We start from the raw sequence: 27,068 nt of genomic DNA, 5'->3' as shown, positions 1-27,068 counted from the left end.
AAGCTCTGTCAATCATGCCAGTGTTATTCGATCAGTGGGCGGAGTTTCACTACGCAGATGCCACGTCATACTAATCGTCCCATAATTTCTAAAGACTGGAAAATCAGGTAAGGTAATGACCTTTATAAATACAAACACTGTTGTTGTATAATTGCTAAACATTTATTAATACTTTAGATTTGTCTGAATGATAAATTAAGCTTTATGTTGGGTCTTAGAAAGCTATTTGTCCCGACTACAAAAACGCTGATTTCCTCTAACATTTCCATGGGTTTGTAGTATAACGTTAGCATCAAATTACTTAGCTAGTCTAGTCTTTAATACAACATAGAATGAGTAGCTCTAGCCTGCTGGGTTAGATCACAAACATTTATCACAAATATTTATCAGTGCTTTGATGCTTCTACATGAGAAAGTATGCTGTACTTGATGTTTTAGAAAGCAAATTAGCGCCGCGATTATAATGCTAATTTCCGCTAGCATGTCTATGGGATTTCCAATATAACGTTAGCATCAAGCTAATTGTGTTATATAATTTCTTATCTAATCACACCAGCACAGTCTATATACAATATAGAATGAGTAGCGCTAGCTTCAATGCCGTAATCTAAAATGTTTAAATGATTATTTTGATTTAGAATTCATTTGTTACTAAACATTTCACCCCATCTGAGTAGTAGTAGCCAGCTTGTCAGCTAGCTAGTCAGTGTTAGGGAGTTTTCTGTGACTGGGTGAGTGCTAGGTTAGTTCAGTTATTTTCTCACTTTTGTTGGGTTTAATCTGCATGAATATGTGGTCTAGTCTACTCTTTAATACAACATAGAATGAGTAGCTCTAGCCTGCTGGGTTAGATCACAAACATTTATCTTAAACATTTCAGTGCTTTGATGCTTCTACATGAGAAAGTATGCTGTACTTGATGTTTTAGAAAGCCAATTAGCGCCGCGATTATAATGCTAATTTCCGCTAGCATGTCTATGGGATTTCCTATATAACGTTAGCATCAAGCTAATTGTGTTATATAATTTCTTAGCTAATCACACCAGCACAGTCTATATACAATATAGAATGAGTAGCGCTAGCTTCAATGCCGTAATTTAAAATGTTTAAATGATTATTTTGATTTAGAGTAGTAGTAGCTGATTTAGAGTAGTTCTGAGTAGTAGTAGCCTATAAGCTTGTCAGCTAGCTAGTCAGTGTTAGGGAGTTTTCTGTGACTGGGTGAGTGCTAGGTTAGTTCAGTTATTTTCTCACTTTTGTTGGGTTTAATCTGCATGAATATGTGCTCTGATGTTTATGATGTTTACTGTATTTGAATATATCATCATACAATTTAAAATGCCATTCATATTTGTAGATAACTATCTCAGGTAGTTCAGCTCCCCCAAATCACATTGTGAGAATGAATAAAATCCCCTGTAGTGGTTATTAATGGTTGGTTAGTTTGTACTTGTCATTAAGTCAGTCTACATTGTTTTTTCTTTGCAAACTATACAACACTAATTAGATAAACCCAAAAAGACAATCACAAAAATCACAAAAGACAGTTGTGTATTTTCAGTAACCTTATTACCAGCATGTTCTTATGACAGTTGGGCCTGCATTGTTTATATGCTGTGAATTAAGTGAACTCGCTCATCACAGCACTCTCCAGCCATTCAGAAACTCATATCTTGTTCAAAAATGCAGAAATGTGGGCTAATATGTTAGCTATAAGCCCTGAACAATCAAATAAACAGACTAAGATGTATTTAATGATATTAATGAGCAAAGTAAAACTTAAGTTTTTTTTTGCTAGGAAGAGTAGCACTTGAGTTGCCATGGAGCTGAGAAAGAGAAAGCTTAATCCAAAAGAGGAGGCTGCATATTTTACATCTGCTTGTAAAGACAAAGACGGGTTTGATGTGAAGTATATAAATGCTATAATAAATGCTATATAAATAAAGGTAATTTAATATTCATGCGTAATAGCATGTATTTGTTTTGCATTGTTGTGGTTTAACACTGGGGTGGCCATACCTTAGCCAAAAGGCTATCATCCCTGCCACGTACCAGAGCTTAGCCAGAAGGCTAGGGTTGGGAGGTGTGATAAGCCCTTCTTACTTCCAGTGTTATGTAAATGAGGCGTGTCTCAGGTGTGGGTGGTTGCTGCTTCAATACACACCTTTGGCTGCCTGCCACAAGAGACTGCAAGCTCTCTTGCAAGAAGTCACAAAGTGAGAAGAAGTCAGAAGTCACAAACATAATATTTGAATTATAGTGACATATAAGTGGCATATTGATTATTCAAAATGGCACTGATTTTTTTAACCTTATTTTCAGTATTTAGTCTTTTGAAAAACTGCCCATAGGTAAAGATAATTTTACATACATTTATACAAAAAACCCTCAGCTACTTGAAATAGAATAATAATCTTGAGCAATTTTAACTTATCAAGATGGTACTTTTTAGTGTGTCTCTTCCAAAAACACAACAACAATCTTACCAGAAGAGATTTCTGAGTCACTACTCTCTTTTTTTTGCCCCCCCCCCCATCTTTGGAGGACAACTTTATTTTTATGTAAGAATAAAAAGAAAACAATTCTGTAAAATACAGTACAATAGTAATAAAAATAATTGGTGGGACATACAGCGAAAAGAGGAGGCGAGAAAAGAGGGTCAGTGTTCAGTGTTCATGGTCAGCCACTGGTCAGTGTTCATCCACAACGTCCCCTCAAAAGCCCTCAATGTCTAAAATACAGTAAAGAGTACAGGAAGAGGTGCCTTACACTATCACCGACTATAACAGCCTAAAATGTGGTGTCCCACCAGCCCCACTGCAGAGAGTAGCCTGTTCAGCCAACCAACCCCCCCCCCCCCCCCCCCCCCAAAAAAAAAGTCAACATTGCCAGAAATTTTGATTCAAGTTAGCTTTATTGATATTCGCACAGTAACGAAACGTGTTACTCTGCACACACCTGGCACTGCCACATCATCTCTTTTCTGCACTTGCCACATGTGAACTAAGTACAAGAAATTACAACGCTTAGTGGCATGATTATTCTTGCAGCCACACTTGACTTGGCACAATGCCCTTTTCCCTGTGTCAGGTGTGTGTGGTTGCTGCTGAATCTGTTCCTTGGACACCTCCTTGGCTGCCATATGAGCCTGTCCAAGCTCTCCTGCAAGCTTCACCAAGAAGTCTGCCCATCTCTCTTTTACACCTGTGCATGTTGTTGCTCATCTATGGTGATGTGCCTTCCTGGGTTGTAAGCATTGAAGCAGTTGGCAACGAAAGACCCCCAAACATTAGAGACTGCAGCAAACGGGTCAGTTGCAGCTCGTTCACTGCGTGTGTCCATGCTGTACACACATGCGTGTGTCCTGGAACCGGTATCGCTGCATAATCTTCATGATGGAGGGCTGCTGCATTGCTGGATGAGGATGGCAATGAAAGCCATTAGTTCAGGGAGGGCCATGAACCAGTTTTCATGCTGTGTCGTCTGGTGTGCATGCTGAACAGTCCACTCCTGTATGGTCCGAAGCATTTTCAGAGAGATGAAACAGAGGAAACTCTGTAAGCGACTAGACACTTCACTTCTGGCAAAAGCAGTTGGCTCTCCATTCATGGGATGGCATTCAATTGGGCTGTGATGCCTTCCATAATGTCTACCAATCTGTTCCTCATGCCACACTGTGCCGTCTTTTGCCATCTCTGTCAGCTGCTCATGTGACTCCATGTGACCTCTCTTTTCTGGAGGTGATGAAGTCTCGTGATCCACAGGAACATAGGTTTGAGATTTGATTAGTGAAAGGTTGAAATAATGTGAAATTGACACAAACATAATATTTGAATTATAATTCCAAAACATTTCAAGTAAGCCTCTTTTGTACTTATGTAGGATTGTTCTCACACTGCAAAAAGTAGCATTTTATTAGTCAAAATAGCTCTGATTTGTTTTACCTTTTTTGAAATAGTTTTCGTCTTTTGAAAAACTGCCACTAGGTAAAGATATTTTTACATTAATTTATACAAAAAAAAACCCTTAGCTTCTTGAAATAGAATAATTGTGACGGTGGGTGCAGCGCGAAGGACGAGACACAGAATCCCTCGATGGCAGCAAATGTCACGTTTAATAAAGACGTGTATTGCGCACGATAAACACTAAACACATTCAGCACAACGTGCAGACATAGACAACGACGAGCACAGGACACTGCGCGAGCGCACATTAAATAGACAAACCACATTAGCCCTACGTGATTACGAGACGATTCACAGGTGAGACACATTATTCACACGACATAGCCCTCACCACAGAGTTCACTGACGCAGACAAAGCACGTGGACAACGTTGACACACGCCCAAAAGGGAGGGGCCGGGGTCCTCAACGTGACAGACGCCCCCTCCAAGGGCACTACCCGTCCCGGGGTGCCAACAGGACCGAGTGCCCCGAACCCACGACGATGGGCGGATCCGACGCGCTCAGTCCTGCGTCTGAGAGGTGACTGCCCTCGGGGAAGCGTCCGCTACGGACCGCCTAGAACACCCTCCCTGGGAATACAGGGGAAAAGACGTTAGACAAACACAATGGAACAGACACGAATACACACACAGGTACATTCACACACAGAGGAACAAGAGGGAAGAAGGGGTTTGGTACACATATGGGCAAACTCACGAACACTGGGACAGACACACATGACAGTGGCGCCAGGCTGCGCGCCAGGAGGAGGGCGATTAGGGGAGTGAGATCCGGAGCCACTGGTGCTGCAGGCGCTGCGGTGGGCGGTGCAAACCCTCCACCGGGCGCAGCACGGCTGGCGGACGCGCCAGGTGCAGCGCGGTTGGCCGACGCGCCAGGTGCAGCGCGGTTGGTCGACGCGCCAGGTGCAGCGCGGTTGGTCGACGCGCCAGGTGCAGCGCGGTTGGCCGACGCGCCAGGTGCAGCGCGGTTGGCCGACGCGCCAGGTGCAGCGTGGTTAGTCCCGCCCCTCGGTGGGCCGTACGGGAATCCCTCTTCACCCAGGGATCTCCCTCCGGACCTGGCAGTGGGAGTGGCTTCCTCTACTTCCATCTCCTCCTCACTGCCACGGCTCCAGCTCATGGGCTGCCCCGAGCTGCCACCCCGGGAACAGTCCATGTCGCTGGCTGGGGAGCGCTCGTGGGATGAGCCCGCCTCTGGACTCCTCCTCCTCTTCACCATCCCGGCGGACAGTTCCGAGGGGGGAGGGCTCTCCTCCTCCGAGTAGGAGCCCTCGGACGGAGGGTAATCCCCGTTTTCCTCTTCTTCCCCACCATCGTCATCGGGGTAAGCGAAGCACTCCGACGGAGGGTACTCTTGCTCCTCCCCCTCTTTCTCGCCTTCCTCGATGGTGGGAGAGAGACCTACGGGCGGAGGGAGGTAGTCCTCCTCCTCTGACTCCTCCTCCTCCTCACCGTAGCCAATGGTGGAGGCGTCGCATAGCGACGGAGGGTAGGCTTCCACCTCTTCCTCTTGCTCCTCCTCCCCACCGTAGTCGACGGTGGAGTCGTCGCATATAGAAGGGGGGTAGTCTTCCTCATCCCCTCCCCCACCGTAGTCCACTGTGGAGGCGGAGTCCTCAGGCGGAGGGTAGACCTCTTCCTCCGAGTCCTCTGCCCCAAACTCCTCCTCTGGGGTAGATGCGGTGGCGCCGACCACACATGAGCCTACCCTCAGAGGCGAGAGGGCGCGGGACGGAGGGGGGTTTCGCCTCATCCTCCATGTCCTGGCCGCGCCCTCGCGGATCATCTCCGCCAGCTCGGGGTTGTCGCGCTCGCAGTCCCGAGCCGCAGCCAGCTGGAAGGCACACGCCGGGTCCGTCTCCATCTCCTCTAACGTCGGCGTGGCTTCATGGCGCGGAGGGGAGGGAGAGGCACGGTGACGCCGTTTGCAGGGCTTTTTGCCCTTCTTCGGCTTGGTCTTGTAGCCTGGCATTGTTGTTGGTGTCTCGGAAAGCTCGTCGTTCTGTGACGGTGGGTGCAGCGCGAAGGACGAGACACAGAATCCCTCGATGGCAGCAAACGTCACGTTTAATAAAGACGTGTATTGCGCACGATAAACACTAAACACATTCAGCACAACGTGCAGACATAGACAACGACGAGCACAGGACACTGCGCGAGCGCACATTAAATAGACAAACCACATTAGCCCTACGTGATTACGAGACGATTCACAGGTGAGACACATTATTCACACGACATAGCCCTCACCACAGAGTTCACTGACGCAGACAAAGCACGTGGACAACGTTGACACACGCCCAAAAGGGAGGGGCCGGGGTCCTCAACGTGACAATAATAATCTTGAGCTATTTTAACTTATCAAGATGGTACTTTTTACAGTGTGTCTCTTCCAAAAACACAACAGCCATAACCAGTAAACAAAAAAGGACATTTAGTAAATCTTACCAGAAGAGATCAGCTGCTCGTGTGTCTCCATGTGACCTCTCTTTTCATACATATTCACCCAAACACATATACAGCCTCACACACATACACACCCACAAACATTATTTTCAGTAGTTTTTAGCACTTTGAGTTGCATGTATGTATGAAAGGTGCTATACAAATAAAGGTTATTATTATTATTTATTATAAAAAGGGAAGGGCAGAAAAAAACACAGCTCAAATGACCACTGCAATGGGGGAGGCCAGGGTTTTTTTCTTCTCTATCTGAGTCAGTGAACACATCCAGCAGAACAATGAACTGACACCATCACCCCCCCTAAGTGGTTGCATGTACATAACAAAGGGTGGCCTAATGGAATGCAAATGTCCCCAGAACTGCCCCCTGGTGGAGACCAGGTACAAAATTTTGGAGTGAAAATGCTGGTAGTCCTAGTGTTAATGTGATGTTTTCCAATAGCAACAAGAAGTCCACACTGGGAAGACCTAGCTTGACATGTTCTCTGTTTTCTCATGTAGGCCGTGGAGTTTTCAGCTGTGTCCATTTTGATAAGGGAGATTTTCTTTTGGAATACAGAGGGGACCTAATAAACAAACATGAATGTGAGAGAAGACAGAGAATATATAAAGAAGCGCTGAAAATATTCATGTTTGAATTTCGTTACAATGGAAAGCTTTTTTGGTATGTATATTATACTCATTTGTAGCTACACACTGACCAGTCACTTCATTAAGTCCACCTGTTTGTATCCACACTCATGCATTTGATCAGTACAACTTACCATATGTATGGTTTTTGTAGTTCTACAATAAAATAATATAATCCAGCGGTTTCTTTGCATACTTTGCCTCCTTTCACCCTCTTTAGTGGTCAGGACCCCCAGTGTGACTGCATTGATGAGAATGATCTACCACTGTGGTGGTCCTGACCATTGAAGAACAGGGTGAAGGGGACTAGTAAAGTATGCAGACAAACAGAAGTAATTGATAGAATGTAACTGTAGAACAATAAAGAGCACCTTGAAGTGGTGCTGAATAAATTGATAGTGAGTGTAAATACAAGGAGGTGTACATAAAGTGGTTGTGTGGTGATTATTTTTGAGGTTATGCTGTGATAAAAAAAAGATATTATTTTATTCATTGTTGTACTAAAAGTTGTCTGTTATGCTTTATTTAAATGTTTCAGTGTTGATGCTTCATTGGAAGATAAGTCTCTTGGGAGACTTGTGAATGATGACCATGTTAGCCCAAACAGCAAAATGAAAACAATCAGAGTAGCGGGAAAACCCCATTTGTGTTTATTTGCAACAAGGAGCATTAGTCCTGGAGAAGAGATCACATACAACTACGGTGACTCTGAATGGCCATGGAGATGCAAGGTATTAAGATATGAGCATTCACTATAATTAAAGCAACATTCTATATGCAGATATATTTTAATAAATTCGGTGAGTGTATTTGAGCTGTGCATGGCTCAGACGTGTCCTGTGAGTGCAGTGTGTTTAAGGACATTAAGAATTTGCTGGTCAAGCTTAATCCATGAGTCAATGTGTGTCACAGGAACCTTCTATATAAGGACACTGCTACATATTGTAACTGCAGTGTTTGCTGGGATATTGTGTGCACCCGGTTGAGTTAAGCATAGACCTGTTGTGTAAGCTGCAGAGTCTCTTGCTCTGTAAGGTGCAGAGTCTCAGACTAGAGAGTCACTTGCTGTCTTCAAACATAGATTGAAACGTAGACCTGTTTCTTGAGTACTTAAAATGAGCACTAACTCAATGAATAACACTTGTAGTCTGTTCTTAAATTGTATGTCTCCTGTTTAAGTGAGCCTGTTTTAATCAAAATACTAAGTGATGGCATTGATTCCTGTGCATGTTAATGTCAACCAGTTAATGTTGATATGTATAGTGTAGGACAAAATTGTGGTCTCGAGGGACTTCTTTTTCTGAAGCTGTAGTTTGTCACAGATTATCTTGCATATTGTTTACACAACATTTCCATATACTGACAACACATGAAAATAGTCCACTGGTAACTAGCAATGATGCAGGTGGTATCTTGTCTCTGAAACGTCTTTAGGCTGTTCCTGGGACCTGTTGCCAGTGCTAGAATGGCTACCTTATCACCTGACAAAGAGCCACGACAGGTAATTTGTATTAATATAACATTCTTAATTAACTTTTGATCCCACAAATCTATTTTTGAAGGATTGTTACACAAAAATCAGCTGTCCACAACAGCAGATGTAGATAAATGTATTTCAGGTATCATTTACAGTCAAATTTTGTTACATAAGCAATAGCAGTAAGTTAGTCAGGGCTTTTAAAAGATAACACTTTTTACTTTCCTTCAGGAATGATTGGTGTCACATTTCTGAATCTTATTTGTGTTTCTAGAATTCAGCTGAGATAGATGCTGAGGAAACAACGTCTGCGCCACTGACTATGAAGGAGCACCATTTACAGATTTCATGTGAAGTAGCACAAGAGGTAATTTTGAGATACAATGCTGTGATTTTCAGAAAAATGTTGCACATTTTTTTGGAGTTGCAGTAAACATTCACTGTGTAATTGCCTCAATTCTTTTATGGTCCCTGAGGAAGAAAGAACTATAAAAATTATGTCAGATTATGAACCCCTGCATTCACTAGCAGAACTTGATGAGTTCAGTAAATGGAAATTGCCTGAATGTTGTGTTGTATTGGCTAAATCCTTAATATGTGTATTTAAGATTGTGTTTGACCATGACCTGTTATGAGAGAACATTGTGTTTATTGAGGACAGTGACAGAATATCTCAAAGTGCTTTGTCTTTACTTAAGGAATATTCATGTGTCAATGTGTGTGACAGAAACCTTTAATATCAGGACACTACAACTTATTGTAACTGCAGTGTCTGCTAGGATATTGTGTGTACCAGGTTGTGTTAAGTTTGGACCTGTTTTGTAAGCACACTGTGGTTTACAGGGAGGCTATAGTAGTTTATCAGTGCATGTTAATGGCAGCCAGTTAATGTTGATGTGTATAGTGTATGACGTGATTGTGGTCTCGAGGGACTTCTTTTTCTGAAAATATATTTCAAATCACAGACTATCTTGCACATTGTTTTCACACCATTTCCATATACTGACATCACAGGAACATGGTGCACTGGTGCCTACCAATGATACAATGATAGTGGTATCTTGTTTCTGTAACATCTTTAGGCCATTCCTGTAAAAGGACCAGTTGCCAGTGCTGCAATGGCTACCTTATCACCTGACAAAGAGCCACGACAGGTAATTTGTATTTCCATACCATTCTTAATTACCTTTTGATCCCACAAATCTATTTTTGAGGACCTGTTGCACAAATATTTGCTGTCCACAACAGCAGATTTGGATAAATGCATTTCAGTTATCATTTACGGTCAAATTGTTTTACCCAAGGAAGTAAGCAATAGGTTAGTGATGGGTTTTTAAAAAGATAACACTTTTTACTTTCCTTCAGGAATGTTTGGTGTCACATTTCTGAATCTTATTTGTGTTTCTAGAATTTAGCTGAGATGGATGCTGAGGAAACAACTTCAGCACCACTGACCATGAAGGACCAGTTGTGGACTGAGGAGCACCATTCACAGATTACATGTGAAGTAGCACAAGAGGTAATTTTGAGACACAATGCTGTGATTTTCAGAAAAATGTTGCACATTTTTTGGAGTTACAGTAAACATTCACTATGTGATTACCTCAATTCTTTTATGGTCCCTGAGGAAGAAAGAACTATAAAAATTATGTCAGACTATGAACCCCTGCATTCACTAGCAGAACTTGATGAGTTCAGTAAATGGAAGTTGTCTGAATGTTGTGTTGTATTGGCTAAATCCTTAATAAGTGTATTTAAGATTGTGTTTGACCATGACCTGTTATGAGAGAACATTGTGTTTATTGAGGACAGTGACAGAATATCTCAAAGTGCTTTGTCTTTACTTAGGGAATATTCATGTGTCAATGTGTGTGACAGAAACCTTTAATATCAGGACACTACAACTTATTGTAACTGCAGTGTCTGCTAGGATATTGTGTGTACCAGGTTGTGTTAAGTTTGGACCTGTTTTGTAAGCACACTGTGGTTTACAGGGAGGCTATAGTAGTTTATCAGTGCATGTTAATGGCAGCCAGTTAATGTTGATGTGTATAGTGTATGACGTGATTGTGGTCTCGAGGGACTTCTTTTTCTGAAGCTGTATTTCAAATCACAGACTCTCTTGCACATTGTTTTCACACCATTTCCATATACTGACATCACAGGAACATAGTGCACTGGTGCTTAACAATGATACAATGATAGTGGTATCTTGTCTCTGTAAAGTTTTTAGGCCATTCCTGCAAAAGGACCTGTTGCCAGTGCTACAATGGCTACCTTATCACCTGACAAAGAGCCACAACAGGTCATTTGTATTGACATACTAATTACCTTTTGATCCCACAAATTTATTTTTGAGGACCTGTTGCACAAACATTTGCTGTCCACAACAGCAGATTTGAAAAATTGCATTTCAGTTATCATTTACAATTGTCAAATTGTATTACCCCAGGAACAGCAATAGGTTAGTGAGGGTTTTTAAAACCTAGCCACTAGGGTGCACACACCAGTGTATTTTAGTGCTGGTCCCATGCCCGGATAAATAGGGAGGGTTGCGTCAGGAAGGGCATCCGGTGTAAAAACGGCGCCAAATCAAATGATGCGGATCAAAAATAGAAATTCCATACCGGATCGGTCGAGGCCCGGGTTAACAACGACCGCCACTGGTGCTGTTGTCCAACAGGGCATTAGTGGATATTGGACTACTGTTGGGACAAGGAGGAGGAGGAGGAGAGGGGGGAAGAGGGTTCTGAAGCTGAAGGAGAGGAGGCAGAGCAGGAAGTTGTTAGAGTTGGTACGTTGAATGTGGGCTCTATGACAGGTAAAGGGAGAGAGCTAGCTGATGCGATGGAGAGGAGGAAGATAGATATACTGTGTGTACATGGGACCAAGTGGAAGGGGAGCAAGGCCAGGAGAATTGGTGGTGGCTTCAAACTCTTCTACCATGGTGTAGACAGGAAGAGAAATGGAGTAGGGGTAATCCTGAAAGATGAGTTTAGTAAGAGTGTAGTGGAGGTAAAGCAAGTAAGTGGCAGGGTGATCTGTGTAAAGTTAGAGATTGATGGGGTGATGATGAATGTCATCAGTGATTAAGCTCCTCAGGTAGGTTGTGATGTGGAGGAGAAAGAAGAATTCTGGAGAGAGTTAGATGAAGTTGTTTTGCAGGTTCCTAAAGAAGAAAGAGTGGTTATTGGAGCAGATTTAAATGGACATGTTGGTGGAGGGAACAGTGGTGATGAGGAGGTGTAGGGTAGATGTGGTGTTAAAGAAAGGAATACGGAAGGACATATGGTGGTAGATTTATGCTAAAAGGATAAAGATGGCTGTAGTTAACACTTACTTTAAGAAAAAGGAAGAGCACACGGTAACATATAAGAGTGGGGTATGATGCACACAGGTCGACTATATCCTCTGTAGGAGATTAAACCTGAGAGAGGTTAGTGATTGTAAGGTTTTACCAGGGGAGAGTGTAGCTAAACAGCAGTGGACAGCAGGAAGTGAAGAAGAGGACGAGAGTGAGAGCGGAACCTAAGATCAGGTGGTGGAAGTTAAAGGATGAGGACTGTGGTGTAATATTCAGGGATGAGGTGATGCAGGTACTGGGTAATGGTGGTGGTGTTCTGGATACCTGGGATGAGACTTCAAATGCAGTGAGGGATGTGACTAGGAAAGTACTTGGTGTGACCTCAGGACAGAGGAAGACAGACAAGGAGTTGTGGTGGTGGAATGAGGAAGTTCAGGAAAGTTTGAGAGGAAAGCGGTTGGCTAAAAAACATTGGGATTTTCAGCGAGATGAAGAAAGTAGACAGAGGTACAAGGAGATGTGTCATAAGGCAAAGAGAGCAGTGGCAGAAGCTAAAGAGAAGGCGTATAGCAAGCTGTATGAGAAGTTGAACACTAAGGAAGGGGAAAAGGATCTGTACAGATTGGCCAGACAGAGAAACCGTGATGGGCAGGATGTCCAGCAGATTAGGATGATAAAGAATAAAGATGGAAATGTGTTGTCTGGTGAGGAGAGTGTCTTGGGAAGGTGGAAGGAGTATTTTGAGGAACTGATGAATCAAGAGAATGAAAGGGAAAGAAGGTTAGAAGAGGTAGAGGTTGTGAATCAGGAAGTGCCTCAGGTGAGCAAGGAGGAAGTAAGGGCTGCAATTTGGAGAATGAAGTGTGGTAAGGCAGTTGGACCAGATGATATTCCAGTGGAGGTATGGAAATGTTTGGGAGAGACAGCAGTGGAGTTTTTGACTGGGTTATTTAACAGAATCTTGGAAGGTCAGAAGATGCCTGAGGAGTGGAGACAAAGCATAATGGTGCCGATTTTCAAGAATAAGGGCGACGTTCAGAGCTGTAGTAATTACAGGTGAATAAAGTTGATCAGTCACAGCCTGAATATCTGGGAAAGAATAGTGGAAGCTAGGCTTAGAGGAGAGGTAGAGATCTGTGAGCAACAGTATGGTTTCATGCCAGCTAAGTGCACCACAGATGCTATGTTTGCTTTGAGAATGTTAATGGAGAAGTATAGGGAAGGACAGAAGGAGTTACATTGTGTGTTTGTTGACTTAGAGAAAACTTATGATCGAGTACCGAGACAGGAGCTGTGGTATTGTATGAGGAAGTCAGGAGTAGCAGACGTTGTGGTTCATAATAGGTATTCAGGAGCAAACCCGTGCAATGCTTTATAAGTTAATAAAAGAATTTAAAAATCAATACGGAATTTAACTGGGAGCCATTTTGTAGTTCTGATTACTGTTATTAATTGAATGTTTAATAGTCAAATGGTTCTTAAAGTTACACTTTTAGTTAAGTATTTATCGTATTTGGTGGATTTAGACATAGCGATTGCTTAATTCGTCAACATATATTAAATGTGGATTGGAACAGAATTCATATTCTGACATCATGAAACTATACAGTCTACAGCTCTGGCTCGTCCTTTTTTGGATATTATGTTCAAGAATTTACCAACCTGTGATGGGTATTATCCACTATTCTGCTGCGGAACTGGTTCGGCTACGATACTCTCAGTTTGTTCCATTGCTCTCACTACCGGCGCCTCTGCTTTCCAACGCGGATTTGATTTATATCCCCCGTCGAAAATATATTAATCGAGGGTCCCGCCGGTCTCTATATGAGGACATAACTGCTCCACTGAAATCCATCGGATCTACTGCTCGTCGAACCCGCCGTGGACCGAGTCGGGTAGTTGACCACAGTGTGCTAGTGTGCCCAGACCGGTTGGCTAGCACCTCTACTGGAGCTGACAGTACCATAAATTCGGTCTGCTTAACATCCGCTCGTTAACGAGCAAAGGACTTCTTATCCAGGATCTCCTTGTTGACCGTAAGTATGACATCCTCTGTCTAACTGAGACATGGCAACAACAAAATGACTTTACGCAACTTAATGAATCCGCTCCTGCTGGATATGTTTACATCTGTAAACCACGTGACTCTGGTCGAGGAGGAGGTCTTGCGATATTCCATCGGGAGGACCGAAAAGTCTCTCCGGTGTCTGCGCCTGTCTTCGCCTCCTTTGAGTCACTGGTCTGTCAACTTGCTGGTTCCACACCTACCATCATTGTGAACATCTACCGTCCTCCTAAAGGTAACAAAGACTTTCTTCAGGATTTCGCTGCGCTGCTAACTCATCTGATCACTCTCTCACCTGCTATTATAGTTATGGGCGATTTTAATATTCATATGGACAGCACTAACAATCCCCTCACCAAAGACTTTATATCATGTCTGGGGAGCTTCGGACTGGAACAGTTTATTGACGTTCCCACACACTGTAAAGGTCACATTCTTGACCTCGTTTGCTGCTCTGGTGTCACTCCTTTTAACCATTCGGTTGAAGAGCTAGCTATATCTGACCACTCTCTCATCTCCTTTAATGTCAGTTTGCCTCTCTTCATCACGAAGCTTCCCCGTCTCATCACCTTCCGTAATATTAAGGATATTGATTCTGTCTCTCTGTCCTCCAGTATAATCTCCCACTTGGATTTCCAACAACAAATGTTCCCTGATGAACTAATGTCATCATATAACACTGGTCTTCAGGCCATTCTGGATTCTCTTGCCCCGTTGAAAACACGTATGGTTCACTTCTCACGCTCAGCCCCATGGTTTACACCTGAGCTTCGTCTCTTGAAAACCAAGGGACGACAATATGAGCGATTGTTTCGCAAAACTGGTTCATCTGTTCATAAGGACATGTATAAGGACCATATGCTGCACTATAAGGACTCACTATCACAGGATAAATCGGACTTCTATACTGGATTAATTATTTCTATGAATGGAGACACTAGATCATTGTATGCATTTTATAAAAAAAACTGTGCAAGCTCCGGACTCTCTTCCATCGTATCTCTGTTCTATTACCTTCTGCAATTCTCTTATGTCATTTTTCAATGAGAAAATTAAGAAGATTTACAAGTCTCTTGAATCTCCATCTTCTACATTGACTATCCCTAATTATTATAATTTTTCCTTTCTTTCCTCTACATCTTTTTCATCTTTCTCTCTTCCTCCTACCTCAGAACTCTATGATCTTATTAGTAAGGCTAAGCCATCTACCTGCTCATTGGACCCTCTTCCCACTAAACTGGTCAAATCCTGTCTTCCTTCTCTGCTTCCTTTTATTACTGCAATCATTCACTCTTCTCTCACAACTGGGACTGTACCAGCTGCCTTGAAAACTGCAGCTATCAACCCAATTTTAAAAAAGCCTGGTGCTGATCCTACCGATTTTAATAACCTACGCCCTATCTCCAATCTCCCATTCATTTCAAAAATACTTGAGAAAGTTGTTACAGCTCAGCTTCACTCATATCTGTCACACAATGATCTTTATGAAAAATTTCAGTCTGGTTTCCGTTCCTCTCACAGCACAGAAACAGCACTTGTTAAAGTCACCAATGATCTCCTCTGCACAGCTGATTCCGGTCAAATTTCTATTCTTATTCTTTTAGATCTGAGCGCTGCCTTCGATACTGTCTGTCACTCCACTCTTCTTCATAGACTGTCTTTCATCGGCATAACTGACACACCGTTACAATGGTTTAAATCATATCTGTCAAACCGCACACAGTTTATTCAGCTCAAAACCTTCACTTCTCAACCTTCTCCTGTAATTTCTGGTGTGCCTCAGGGTTCTGTCCTTGGCCCCCTTCTTTTTATAATCTATCTTCTCCCCCTTGGTAACATCTTCTGTAAATATCATATCAACTTTCACTGTTACGCGGATGACACACAGCTCTATCTCTCAAGTAAGCCTACTTCCAATCTTCTTCTGCCTTTCCTTACAGACTGTTTAGCCGAAATAAAAACATGGCTCTCTCTCAACTTTCTCAAATTAAATGGTGATAAAACTGAGGTTTTACTTGTTGGCACTAAATCCAATCTATCCAAAGTGACCAGTTTTTCTCTCACCATTGATAATTGTTCTGTCTCTCCCTCATCTCAGGTAAAGAGTTTGGGTGTCATCCTGGATAGTACCTTATCACTTCAGTCACACATCAACAATATTACCAGATCTGCTTACTTTCACCTTAGAAATATCAATTGTCTACGGCCTTCTCTTTCCTCCCACACTACTGCTATTCTGGTCCACAGCCTTGTTACATCCCACATAGATTATTGTAATTCCCTTCTTTTTGGTCTTCCACGTAAATCACTTCACAAACTTCAAATGGTTCAGAATTCAGCTGCACGTATCATTACAAGAACTCCCTCTTCTCACCACATCACTCCTGTCTTACAACAGCTGCACTGGCTCCCGGTTAGGCAACGCATCATCTACAAAATTTTACTACTTACTTTCAAGGCTATTCATAACCTTGCACCTCCGTATATAACAGATCTCATCAACATTACCACTCACTCACGATCTCTGAGATCATCTGCCTCCACTCACCTGTCTGTCCCCACTGTCCGCTTAAGCACCATGGGGGGCAGGGCTTTTAGTAACTCTGCTCCTAGGCTATGGAATGTCTTACCACCCGATTTAAGAAACTCTGACTCTATTACGTATTTTAAGTCAGGTCTCAAAACGTACTTGTTTAGAGTTGCCTTTAATGTATGATTCCGATCTTCTGTCTATTTTATCCATTATTTTAATTTATTTGTACCTTTTCTCTGTCTTAATTTTATTTATTATTATTATTATTATTATTATTATTATTATGTAAGGTGACCTTGAGTGTCAGAAAGGCGCCATCAAATAAAATTTATTATTATTATTATTATTATTATTATTATTATTCTGGTCAGAACCCTGGCTGCGGCATTTTGAACTATTTGAAGTTTATTTAAATTCCGATTTGAACATCCTGACAGTAGTGAGTTACAGTAGTCTAGTCTGGAGCTAACAAAGGCGTGCACCAATTTTTCTGCATCATCTTGTGATAATGTATTTCTTAACTTAGCAATGTTGCGGAGATGTAGAAAAGCTATCCTAGTAGTATTATCTATGTATTTATCAAATGATAGGTCAGAGTTGAGTATGACGCCTAGGTTTTTGGCTACTGTGCCAGGTGTAATGGGGTAGTCTGCGAGATTAAGCATTAGATCTGGAATTTTCTGTTTTGAGGCCTTTGGGCCCAGGAGGAGGACTTCAGTTTTGTCCTCATTAAGTTGGAGGAAGTTTAGAGACATCCAGCATTTAATATCTCCTACACTTGATCTCTTACAGTGGAAAGTAAGTTGAACAGGCTAGGTAAAGTTATCTATGATTATGGTGTGGCAAGATTTGGTGTTGTGCAGAAGAAAGGAATGAGTAAGGCTGTTTGTAAATCAAGGAGGCAGGTAGAAATAGGAAAACTTGTCAAGGAGTCAAGGTTGTTGAGGAAGCGGTGGAAGCGGGGTAATGAGCAGGAAAGAGAGGGCATTGAGTTACTGCAAGACGAGTTGAAAAGTAAGTTAGGGAAATTACGGAGAGCAGAAGCTATGAGGAAAAGAAGGAAGAAGAAAGAGCGCGCTAGAGAGGCATTCTTTAAGGCGGCGTTTCTCAACCAGGGTCCCGCGGCACCAGATCTCTCAAGTTTGGTGGGCGTGAGCTTTTTTTCAGGCGGGGGAGGGATTGGAATCTGTCGCGATTACGTTCGCCACCCCCCAACCCCCCCGTCAACAACTTACGTTCGCAACTGGGGTGCCTTAAAATTTTGCATGCATATAAAGGGTGCCACAACTGAAAAAAGGTTGAGAAACACTGCTTTAAGGATCTGTTTAGATTTGTTAAAACGTTGTTTAGTCAGGAGAAGTCAGGGAGCCTAAAGGTAGGAAAGAAGGAGCTTGAGGGGCATTTTTAGAAGGTGTACTCAAGGGAGGAAAAGACTAGTGAGGTGAAATTGCCAGCAGATATTCCGCCAGTAGGTGACCTACAGTGGAAGATGGATGTTAATCCCCTTAAGTGGAGTGAGGTACAGGAAGTAGTGCGGTGCGCAAAAGCAGGTTCAGCACCAGGGCCTAATGGAGTTCCATATAGATTATATAAAAGTGCACCAGATGTTTTGAAGTTGTTATGGAGGTTGATGTTTATAGTGTGGAAGAAGGGGATTATCCCAAAGGACTGGCGAAGGGCAGGTGGTGTTCTTATTCCGAAAGAGAAGGATTCTGTAGCCATAGAGCAGTTTCGTCCCATAAGCTTGCTTAATGTGGAGGGTAAAATATTCTTTAGTGTAGTTGCACGTAGGTTGGCAGCATTTCTGAAAAAGAATAAGTTAATTGATACATCGGTGCAAAAAGCAGGGATTACAGGTTTTTCAGGGTGTATAGAGCATAGTAGCATGATTTGGCACCAGATTCAAACAGCAAGAGCAGAGAGAAGAGATCTACATGTGGTATTCTTAGATCTGGCTAATGCTTTTGGTTCGGTACCGCATGCTCTGTTGTGGAAGGCATTTGAATTTTTTCAGGTTCTAGATGAGATTGCGAGGTTAGTTAAAGCTTATTTTGGAGACATTCAGTTTTGTTTCAGCACAGAGGAGTTTGTTACATCTTGGCAACGTCTGGAAGTAGGTATAATGGCAGGGTGCACAATCTCATCATTGGCATTTACAATAGCAATGGAGGTGATTATCAGGGCTTCTAAGTGGGTTGTAGGTGGGGAGAGGCTGCATGATGGCACCCGGCTCCCACCGATTAGGGCATACATGGATGACATGACTACATTAACGACTACTGTTCCATGTACTCGGCGGCTGTTGGAGAAGCTAGGGGATAATCTTAGGCTGGCTAGGATGAAGGTTAAACCCAGTAAGTCTAGGAGTGTTTCAATTGTGAAAGGGAAGTTGACACAAGAAAAGTATGTGATGGAGGGAGAAGTAATACCGTCTATTCTGGAGAAATCAGTTAAGAGTCTAGGTAGGTGGTACACCGCAGCACTGAACGACAAAGAGCAGGTTGTAGAGTTAAGGAAGGAATTGGGTGAGGCGATTAATAGTATCGATAAGTCCTTTTTGCCAGGTAAATTAAAGTTGTGGTGTTTGCAGTTTGGATTGTTGCCTCGTCTAAGGTGGCCACTGACAGTGTATGATATTCCAATGACTGAAGTTGAGAGGCTAGAAAGGATTGTTAATAAGGCTGTAAGAAAATGGCTTGGGGTTCCACATTGTCTTAGTAGTGTGGCATGGTTTGGGAGAGGAGTGCTAGAACTGCCACTAACAAGCTTAGTTGAGGAGTTTAAATGTGCCAAGGTAGGCCGAGAAATGTTGTTGATAGGGTCGAAAGATGCACTGATCAAAGCAGCGGCACCAGTGACACGTACAGGAAGAAAGTGGAATTCCCAAGAGGCAACTCAGGCAGCAAAGAGGGCATTGGAGCATAGAGATGTTGTAGGGCAGGTGCAAAATGGGAGGGCAGGACTAGGGTCAGGTGATACATGGAGGGCATTCAGCAAGGCCACATCTCCTGAGAGAAGGCGAATGGTGACTGGTTTTATTCAAGAGCAGGAGGAGGAAGTAAGGTGGGCAAAAGCTGCAGGACAGAGTAAGCAGGGTCAGTGGATGAAATGGGAAAGTGTGGAGAAGAGGAGAATCACCTGACGAGAGTTGTGGGCATTGGATGCAAGTCGTATAAAGTTTCTTGTGGGAGCTACTTATGATGTGCTTCCAATTCCACAAAACCTTGGGCAGTGGTTTGGTGAGGATCCAACTTGTAAACTATGTGCAGGAAGTGGTACATTGAAGCACATCCTGTCGGCATGCAAGGTGAGTTTGTCACAGGGACGTTATACATGGAGGCATAATCAGGTACTTAAATCATTGGCAGGTGCACTTGATAAGAAGCGGTTGGAAGTTAATGGCATGCCAGTTGCTAGTTCCAATAGAGTAATTAGGTTTGTGTGTGAGGGGCAGCATAGCAAGGAGCCAGCACAGTTTTCAAAAGTTGGTGGTAAGTGGGCTGATGCAAGAGATTGGAAACTGTTGGTTGATGTAGGCTGTAAATTGCAGGTTCCAGAGTGTATTGTTGTCACAAACTTGAGGCCAGATGTTGTGTTGTACTCTGAAAGTAATTGGATAGTGTATTTCATAGAGCTAACTGTTCCATTTGAGGACGAAGTTGATGCAGCACATGAAAGGAAAAGGTTGAAGTATGCAGATTTGGTGGCTGAGGTAAGAGAGCGGGGCTGGCAAGCATATATTAGACCTGTAGAGGTAGGGGCTAGGGGTTTCGTGGCGAAGTCTGCCACAAGACTACTGGCTGAGTTTGGATTTAGAGGCTGTGTGATGAGAGCAGTGGTAAAAGAGTTGTCAGCGGTAGCTGAGAGATCTAGTCAGTGGGTGTGGCTAAGAAGGGCTGAGGTTAGGTGGGGTAAGGATAGTACTTGAAGAGATCAATTGTTTGGTGTGTGTGATGTTGAGATATGGGTAGGATTGTCACTTGGCTTTTCCGATAGCCGTCGGGTAGCAGGGTTGTTGGTAATTTTGTGATGGGCTACATTGTGAGCTTGGAGGGGGGTGGGTCTGGGACACCAGACTCCACTGATGAGCCTTCTGGAGGTGTTGGGGGCTCAATTCATCGAAACACCAACAAAGGGAGGTGCCTTCCTGATGACCCCAAGGAAAAGCTTGCAAGGTATTGTGTGTGTCCATGTCACTTTGTTTTGAAGGTCAGTCCAGGTTTGTTTGGTGGTCTGAGTACTTGGCAGTTGAGGCAATGGACCATGAACATAGTGCACTGTGCTTCTGGATCCTTGTCGAGCCAGTATCAGATTGTAGCTGCTGCTGTGTTCTGTTCAAGCAACTAGTGTGTGCATAGGGTGTGTGAAATATATCTTGTCTTCTTAGTAGTATTGTGTAGGTATTATTAGATCATAGTTGTTAGTTGGTTAATACATCCTAGCCAAGCCTGTTGCATGACTCCGGATGTTAGGTGCAGGATTTATCATCTTCCTGTATTATGTTACTTACACAGGCCTCAATTTTTCTTAAACTGAGTTTGTCATCAGGTTTGGCTGATATGTAAAGTTGAGTGTCATCTGCATAGCAGTGAAAATTGACACTATGTTTGTTTATAACTGTGCCCAATGGTAGCATATATAATGTAAATAATAATGGAGCCTTGCGGGACCCCATATTTAACTTTTGTACGTTTGGATGGAATATTATTGAGCTCTACAAACTGATAGCGATTTGTTAAGTAAGAATAAAACCATGAAAGGGCTGTGCCTGAGACTCCAACCCAGCGTTCTAACCTTTCTAGCAAGATCCTATGATCAATTGTGTCGAAAGCTGCACTAAGATCAAGAAGCACTAACAGTGATACATAGCCTTGATCTGAAGCAAGGAGGAGATCATTTGTTACTTTAACTAATGCTGTTTCAGTACTGTGATGGGGCCTAAAACCAGATTGGAACTTTTTAAATATGTGATTCCTATGCAGATATAGGCATAATTGTTGGGCAACAGCTTTTTCTATGATCTTAGATATAAATGATGTGTTTGAAATGGGTCTATAATTAGCACAGTCGGATCAAGATTTGGTTTCTTGATCAGAGGTTTAATAACTGCTAATTTACATGATTTGGGCATGTGACCTATTGTAATGGATGAGATAACTACAGTTAGAGGAGGTTCAGTTACCGCTGGTAATACCTCTTTTAATAACTTTGAGGGAACCGAGTCTAGAGTGCAGGTAGCACAATTTAAGGAAGAAATTATTTTCTCTAATTCTGATTGTGGGAGTGGATGAAAAGCATCAAGTTTTTCTCCCAGTATGTAATTTAAATCAATATCAACCAAACCAGATGACATACCAGTTGTTTTGCTAATAAAAGGTTTTTTTTTTATTATCAAAGAAATCTATAAATACATTACTAGTGAGGTTTACTAGAATCTGAGGTTCTTCGCCTGCTTGATTTTTTGTAAGTTTGGAAATAGTATTAAAAAGAAATCTAGGATTGTTTTTATTTTTCTCTATCAGTGAGGCTAGGTATGCTGAGCGTGCTTTAGTGAGAGCCCGTTTGTAGTCAATAATGCTATCCTTCCAGGCACAGTGAAATACTTGTGAGATCGCCATTTACGCTATAATTTACGTGCTATTTGTTTGAAGTTTCTAGTTTGGTCAGTGTACCACGGGGTGAGCTTTTTAGATCTAGTCTTTTTATATTTGAGTGGAGCTACTATATCTAGAGCTGATCTGCAGGTATTCTCTATACAGTTGGTTAGACTGTCTAACTCTCCTGGATCGGATGGCGATCCTTTCTAGACACTTTATTAGGAGTATCTCCATATATACACTCCATCTATTCAACTCCACTTACATGTAGGACCACTTTGTAGTTCTGCAATTACAGACTGTAGAGCATTTGTTCCCATACATACTTTGTTAGCCCTCCATTAACCCATTCATCAGTGGTCTGGACCCCTGTATTTGAGCTGATGGACCACTTAGGCACAGATGGATAAGACACAGCAGTGTTGCACACACTGTCCACATACTGTACACTCTATTACACACTGCTACTTTGTTGGTCTGCCTTGTAGATGTAAAGTCAATCTTTTTGCTGCACAATTCTTTTATGTCATCCTCTAGTTTTTCATCAGTGGTCACAAGATCCCACTGGATTTTTTTAGTTAGTCCACTGTTCTGTGGGAGTCATGAAAATTGAAGGATAGGATGAAAAGGCGATAGCAAAGTATGCAGAGAAACAAATGTTTACATATATTTTCAAATACACATGCTGATTCATTGTAATTCCCTTTTTTATAGAGATACAGAAGACCCAGACAGATAGGAGCATTACTGTGGGATGCTCTCCTGGTATTTAATTTAATCACATAGATGGACATTAGGTGTCACACAGAATTTTAATTGTGAATCACAATTTACATGGCAGCTAATCATTAGGATATTACATGATCACAGTAATCTCACACTTTTTAAATTCTGTGACAGTAAATCATTTTACATTTGCTTAATGCAAAATTTGTAACTTGTTTTTTGTTTGTTTTTAATAGTGTGCAATGACAATTCTGCAGCAGAAATCAAAGGTCCTGGGAAAAGGACAAAAACACTGTGGTCTAAACAAGAAGTGATGGCTGTGATGAAAACACTTCAAGCCTCATATAACAAAAGGAAAACTGGCCACGTTGGGAGAATGTCAGCAGTGCAAAGATGCTGAGGACCCTGTACTGGCAGGCCGAACAGTACAAAATATAAGAGATTTTGTTAGAAACAGAGGGAAAACATTTCAAAGGAAAGCCCAGTCTAATTGAAGATTTTACAATAATACATAGTTTTGTTTCAGGCTTTGTGGATTTGTTTTTTTTTCCTTAAAAATGTAGGAAGAGAGATTATTCTCTTGTTTTTAAATATAATTTACATTAAAATACAAATTATAAATAACAAAGCTATAAACTCATTATGTCCAATGTTTATTCAATGCAAGGACTTGTTCTTCTTAAGCATGCCTGTCTTGGTAATGCATCAAGCAGTCATGTTTGTGTTTGTGTATAATCAAGTTCTAGTAAACCATCCTTGTCCTTCTAAAACAGTGAAATGGCCATTTTTGTGTATTGTTAAGTGAGTGTACTGGTAAAGCAGGTAAGACCTTATAGACCACATTCTAGCTATAGGCGGGACATTTTCAACATGTCCCCATATGCAAGCACAATGTCAGGTTGACATGTAAAGAGTTTGATTTTGTCTAGAAGAAATCTGAAGTGATATTCATGTTCTGCAAAAAAATCCAGATTTTTTAATGTAGCCAGCAACTCTTTAGAGCAATGGGAAAGGTAGGTCCCTCTAAACCACATTCTAACTGGTTTGGCAAGGAGTGTCCTCGTAAGACATAAAAACCAGTATGTGTGTGTGTGTGTGTGTGTGTGTGTGTGTGTGAGAGAGAGAGAGAGAGCGTCAATGAGAGAGTATATATGTGTGTTTATTACCTCTGTGTTTCCAATGGATGAATGCTTCTATCCTGAGTATGCAGAGTATTAAAACCATCAAGATGCTGAGAACTGGGTGAACACACATAGAACAGTTAGACTGGATAGAGGGTCTGTTGGTATTTGAGAGCATATTAAACGGAAAGTGGATTGACCTAGGATGTAGCGTACTGGGGAGAAACAATGTGTAGTCTGAAGATCTGGTGGTTCTTTAACTACAGATGTGACAGTTCCTGTAGGAGACACTTCTGGAGACGTTCTTGATGTCCATGAATGTGTCCCAGTTTCCCTCACTATTCACATAAATAACATATGAAACCAAAAACATCACAGACATAGTCACCTCTCTCCACCCTACACTAGTTCCTCAGGTAAAATATCACTCTTATACAGATCAGTTGATAGATTTGCTGGGCCCAGGGGCATGAAGTCTTCACATGTACCAGCCTTTACTACCTCTTCAATTATTCAATCAAGCAATCACATAATCATTTAAATTAATGTCTTATTGAACAAGACAAAATACTGTAATTAAAAACTGTAGCAAAACCCACAAATTTAGTTACGAGAAAAACAAGACAAATTATATTCTCAATTCAGTGGTCAGTTCTCTGCAGTGGTTTTTCTGTCTGTGTGCTGTTCTGGTCTGTGTAGGTCAGGGATTAAGGTCTCTCCACTACAAACGGATCGGGTCTCCAACTTTACGGAGCTACAACGTTGTTGTTTATTTACAGTCATCTCTGGGCTCACAGACTCAAACCCAGCGCTCTTTTAAAAACCTCTTCATATAATCTCCTTCACCTCTATGATCTTCCTCTCTTTTAAAAACCTCTTCAAATAATCACCTTCACCTCTATGATCTTTCTCTCTTTTACTTTTGTCTTTTCTTTTTTGTGCTCCAAAAATGGCCATTTTTATGTGTCATCTATCTGTCAGATTTGCGTAGTATCAGAAATGTTAAAACTCCTGCTGCTGTGTGCCGGCCGGCTACACTCAGTGCGGAACAAACCATTTTTCTGTGGAACGTGGGAGTGTTTGCAGTTAAAGGAATATATATAATAAAATATTCAGTGGTATATTTTACTAAACGACAATGCAAATTATGTTCAACTTTCATGATGACAAAAAACTGACATAAAAATGTATTATGATGCATTAAGAAAAAGAAATATTTAACACAAACTCTAAGTCTACTTAAAAACAAGTTTCCTAAACAGTAAACATAGGTGAACCTTTATTCTCTCAGTCATCTTCACACGCTCACACTGCAAAGGACCTTTTCACGACCACACATGCTTGTCATGTATATTTCACTGGTTTACCTGAAACACGCAGAGTGAAGTATCTGAAATATCTGGGTTCACTCTCACACCTGTAGTGTCCCTCATCCTCTTCTCTCAGGTCAGTTATGAGCAGAGACAGATTTCCAGGAGAGAGTTCATTAAACCGCTGAACTCTGTCTCTGTAGCGCTCATCTCTGAACACTTCAGTCCAGTGTCCTCTACTCAAAGTCCTCCAGGTGAAACTCTGAGGTTGTGTTTGCAGGTCAACGCAGGAGCAGAACAGCAGGACTGAGCCTCCTGAGTGACCTTTGACCTTCATGGTCGTATTGTCAGAGAGCATGCAGCCTGCACAAAGACAGAAAACTCCCACATTATTATCACTCAGAGGGAAAATATTACAATGCTACTGGCTATAAGCCTCCAAATGCAGGTTATAAACTATCCAAAACTTCATCTCTGTTAGATGTTCAGTTGAACAGATTCAGTAGTTGTAGTCTAATACTGATCTAATAAGGACATTTCTACACACACTTAGTCTAAACTACAGACACCACATCACTAATGTGAACACCACTGAACTCAAAACTGAGTCTCAGTTTGTTTCTAAGAGAACAGATGAAATAACTGATCCCACCTGCAGTGATGTGGATCACAACCAGCAGAAGACACAACCTCTCCATCCCTGTGTGTGTTCTGAGATAATACAGTTCCTCAAAATCACACCACGTAACCCTCTAACACACACACACACACACACACACACACACACACACACACACACACACACACACACACACACACACACACACACACAGAAGACACGACCTCTCCATCCCTGTGTGTGTTCTGAGATGATACAGTTCCTCAGAATCACACCACTTAACCCACACACACACACACACACACACACACACACACACACAATGCTTCTTCACTTAAATTAGTTCTGCAGGGTGAGATGTCTGCGTTTGGAACATCTGTGGTCAGGGTGTTCATATGATGCCATCAGACAGGATCACGTCAACAACATTGTTATAGTTACAAGCAAAACTAAACAAGTACGAAAAGTTCACATGACCACATGGAACTAGCAACACAATACAATCCAGTTCATGTTTTCAAGAACGGTTCATGTTTTTGTGAAGACGTGTTTCAGCAGTGAAGATAAAGACACACAATAGAGAAGTCTGAAATTCACACTTACTCACATGCTAAAATGGAGAAATAGTGCAGAACTTTCAGAATAATGTTAGAATAATATAAATGCTGTGAATTTAACAAAACTGTGGCAGGAGGAGAGAGAGATGAAGGTGGTAGGAACATGACTTTAATCTCCAAAACACTGGCAACACCGGATATAGTCCAAGGTGCACAGCGCACAAAGAACTGAATAATAACACTCAGGTATGCAGCTCAGTAGTAGCGGCAGACTTCAGTAGCATGTCTGACTGCAGGAGAGGGTGTGGAGGTCACTGGGAGGCTAGGTGGAGGTCGTGGGGAGGGCCGGTGGAGGTGAACATGAATTCTGAGATGCATTTTTGAGGACTCTCTATCTGTCTCACTGAATCTCTGGTTCTGTTTCTCTGTCTCTCTCTCTCTCTCACTTGACGCAGATTGTTCTAGATCAGGGGTTGGCAACCTTTGAGACATGGAGTGCCAACTTTAACATGTCTAGTCAATGAGTGTGCTGAGTAGTGAGTTTAAATTGTTGAGCGGGGGGGGGGGGGTAAGCGGCGAGCTTAAATTGTTGGGGGGGTGTAAATTGACACAAATTAAGTATTATATCGCGATCGAGCGCCAAGTATAAATGCCTCCGCTGAGCAGAGCATTGAGGAGCGATTTCGTGTCTGAGATT

The 27,068-nt window shown here is 42.1% G+C and overlaps 2 protein-coding genes across 2 annotated transcripts in view; one reads left to right on the top strand and one right to left on the bottom strand.

The window, feature by feature from the left end:
* Positions 1 to 26,039, bottom strand: part of LOC143496470 (uncharacterized) — a 28,016-nt gene extending 1,977 nt beyond the window's left edge. Inside the window, exons 1-4 of the mRNA XM_076992628.1 lie at positions 25,848 to 26,039; positions 25,253 to 25,558; positions 24,086 to 24,223; positions 23,931 to 24,002 (exon numbers count right to left, since the gene is read on the bottom strand). Coding sequence (XP_076848743.1) covers positions 23,931 to 24,002; positions 24,086 to 24,223; positions 25,253 to 25,558; positions 25,848 to 25,893 — 562 coding nt within the window. The 5' untranslated portion in view covers positions 25,894 to 26,039. The remainder of the gene's footprint in view (positions 1 to 23,930; positions 24,003 to 24,085; positions 24,224 to 25,252; positions 25,559 to 25,847) is intronic.
* On the top strand, positions 26 to 23,306 carry LOC143496472 (uncharacterized). Its single transcript, XM_076992630.1, has 9 exons — positions 26 to 107; positions 6,934 to 7,096; positions 7,601 to 7,793; positions 8,497 to 8,563; positions 8,814 to 8,906; positions 9,622 to 9,693; positions 9,948 to 10,058; positions 22,753 to 22,803; positions 23,001 to 23,306. Exons 4-9 carry the CDS (start codon positions 8,528 to 8,530, stop codon positions 23,076 to 23,078), a joined length of 441 nt encoding a protein of 146 aa, XP_076848745.1. The 5' UTR covers positions 26 to 107; positions 6,934 to 7,096; positions 7,601 to 7,793; positions 8,497 to 8,527; the 3' UTR covers positions 23,079 to 23,306.
* Positions 26,040 to 27,068: the final 1,029 nt, after the last annotated feature.

The sequence above is a fragment of the Brachyhypopomus gauderio genome, unplaced genomic scaffold, assembly GCF_052324685.1.
Source record: "Brachyhypopomus gauderio isolate BG-103 unplaced genomic scaffold, BGAUD_0.2 sc95, whole genome shotgun sequence".
NCBI lineage: Eukaryota > Metazoa > Chordata > Actinopteri > Gymnotiformes > Hypopomidae > Brachyhypopomus > Brachyhypopomus gauderio.
Note: the sequence above shows the minus strand (reverse complement) of the source record. Positions and strands in the feature narration are given on the sequence as shown.